Genomic DNA, 2,500 nt, shown 5'->3' with positions numbered 1-2,500 from the left:
GGTTGTTTCGCAAGTTATGTCATATGATATGCTTTAAAAAGTGTCCACATGCATCAGAGGCCCGACAGCATGTTTCATTATCTGCGGAAGCCAGCACACTGCATACACGTAGCATAACTGCAATTTTCCATAATATTCATTTTTTTTGGAAATTGTCTGTATAGCCTATCAGTGGCGTAACCTCTATCAAATCTGAACTACATAATCAGATGAATACACATGAATTTATAACGACACAAAAAGGCTCGAAGTCATACAAAGGCAATGTATTCATTAAGTGGGCCAATGTATTCATTAAGTGGGCCAATGTATTCATTAAGTGAGAAAGAGAAAGCACAACCGGTAACTGCACAAACAGAGCAAATGAGGAAAAACCTGCAAAACTTGTATAAGTAACTGACTTTGTGTAGAGGTGAAATTGGCTAAAAGTGCTTTTGGAGTCAGGAGGCACTGGGAGGTGTTTTGGGGAATAAAGAAAATGTAAAATAAAAGATGAATGTTAGACAATGGTATGTAATGAGCCGTGACACTAGCCTGTGGCAACAGTGTTAGTTCCTGTGTGTTCCCACACTGCCCTGTGCCCTGAATAAAGGCAAAATGCCCCAAAAAGGCCCAAACAAAGTTTCACATTAAAGGTGTATGCCACTATTTTGGGGCTTAATACAGTTAAAATCGTTGGCTGGGGTTTATAAAGGTGGTAAAGTGTCTTATTTTTCATGTTAAGCGTTGTCTTGCTTTAAGACAAATTAAAAGAGGGAATATGTCGCTAAGCTAGTGAAAGTCAATGGATCCGTGTAGCATGTAGCATAGCATGTACACGGATCCATTGACTTTCACTAGCTTTGCGACATATTCCCTCTTTTAACTTGTCTTAAAGCAAGACAACGGCTTACATGAAAAATAAAACACTTTACCACCTTTATAAACCCTGGCCAACGATTTTAACTGTATTAAGCCCCCAAATAATGGCATACCCCTTTAAGCCTCATTTTCAGTTTTGCTACTTCCTTACTTTGCTGTCTGACAATTTTTAGACACGTATGGATATTTTTATCAATGCATCAATTTGGCGTCATCAACAGATCTAGCTCCCAAGAATGTTTTTTCCCATTTATTTATTTTAAAAGCTGGACTTTGAATTGAAGAAAAACTTGTTGGGTGAAGCCTGCTCCAACCTTTATAAACACTACCATAAGTAGTTATAGATGCACAAAGGGAGGCAGAGCATTACCGGTTTTTGCCGGATTCCTCGTAGGTCTTCAGGAGGTAGTCAGTCATGTTCCTTCCTGTCAGATCGTGGAGGGTGTCCGTCGTGTTTTGAACCCTCTAATGAGACACAAAAGGAAAGACATTCTCAAACACAAAACATTGTTACAGTTACCAGATAAAAATGACAGTAGCTTTCTTCCACCATTGCTGTCGAAGTTATAAAACATCACAGCAAGGTAAAACAGTACATTCCGAGTATAAACTGACAAGAGTCCAGTGACTTTGGACAGTTGTAATATGAAACCTCGTGATCATAGTCTTCCTTGTCCGGTGATATTTTCCATTGAGAATGTGTTTCCAAAAATGAATCTGTTATTTGACAGCTACTTCAGAGGGGATAAACAGGCTTTGGTTTGCACTGAAGTAGGTCTGGTAACCCAAAAATGTTTTGCACTTGTGGGTAGCAATCATATCACTTGTAAAGGAATAGGGGTGCGTTTCCCGTTAACAATAGTTCGTAGCCTTACGTGTATAGTTTACGAGTGATTCTACGAATGTTCTTAGATTTTCTACGTCTGTTTCCCTAAGACCATCATACATGAACGAGTGTTACGCATGACTACACAGTCTCACCCCAAGTAGTCAATATCTGAGTACCTTTGAACAGACTGCAATTTTTGACGTCTTGGGTATTCCTTCCATGTCACATTTTGAATATGTCCTCAAAGGCACCCCCTTGTGGCAGCATAATGGCATTGAGGTTAGGTTTAGGAATAGGTTTAGGGTTAGGCCACATATTCAAAATGTGACGTGGAAGGAATACCCAAGATGTCAAAAATTGCAGTCTGGTCCAAGGTAGTCAGATATTGACTACTTGGGGTGAGACTGTGTTACGCGTGATGGTTCTTTGCTAAGATGGCTTTGGGAAAGGCTCTGTAAACTCAACGGTGTTACATGCAAACTTATGTAGCACATAGCGTTAAGCACTACGTAAAGTGATACTGTCCCATTTTTTGAAATAAGCTTATTTGACACCTCCCCTTGAGTTAAATAATAGGGTTTTACCGTTCTCCTGTACTTTCAACTGTTCTCTGGGTATGGCAGTGCAGATTGTACCTTCATGCTAGCAGTTAACATTGAGTCCTATGAGACCAGCTGGCGGCTAACTGGTCTCATAGGACTCAATGTTAACTGCTAGCTTGGAGGTAAAAATTTGCACTGCCATAGCTACAAAACGGTTGAAAGTACTGGATAATGGTAAACCCCTATTATTTAACTCAAGGGGAGGTGT

The 2,500-nt window shown here is 39.9% G+C and overlaps 1 protein-coding gene across 1 annotated transcript in view; it reads right to left on the bottom strand.

Annotated features, from left to right (window-relative positions):
• Window positions 1-2,500, bottom strand: part of LOC134437447 (phospholipid-transporting ATPase ABCA1-like) — a 633,180-nt gene that overhangs the window by 202,401 nt on the left and 428,279 nt on the right. The window contains exon 31 of the mRNA XM_063186937.1: window positions 1,232-1,326. Within this exon, the coding sequence (XP_063043007.1) occupies window positions 1,232-1,326 (95 nt within the window). The remainder of the gene's footprint in view (window positions 1-1,231; window positions 1,327-2,500) is intronic.

Source organism: Engraulis encrasicolus, chromosome 21 (assembly GCF_034702125.1).
Source record: "Engraulis encrasicolus isolate BLACKSEA-1 chromosome 21, IST_EnEncr_1.0, whole genome shotgun sequence".
Classification (NCBI taxonomy): domain Eukaryota; kingdom Metazoa; phylum Chordata; class Actinopteri; order Clupeiformes; family Engraulidae; genus Engraulis; species Engraulis encrasicolus.
Note: the sequence above shows the minus strand (reverse complement) of the source record. Positions and strands in the feature narration are given on the sequence as shown.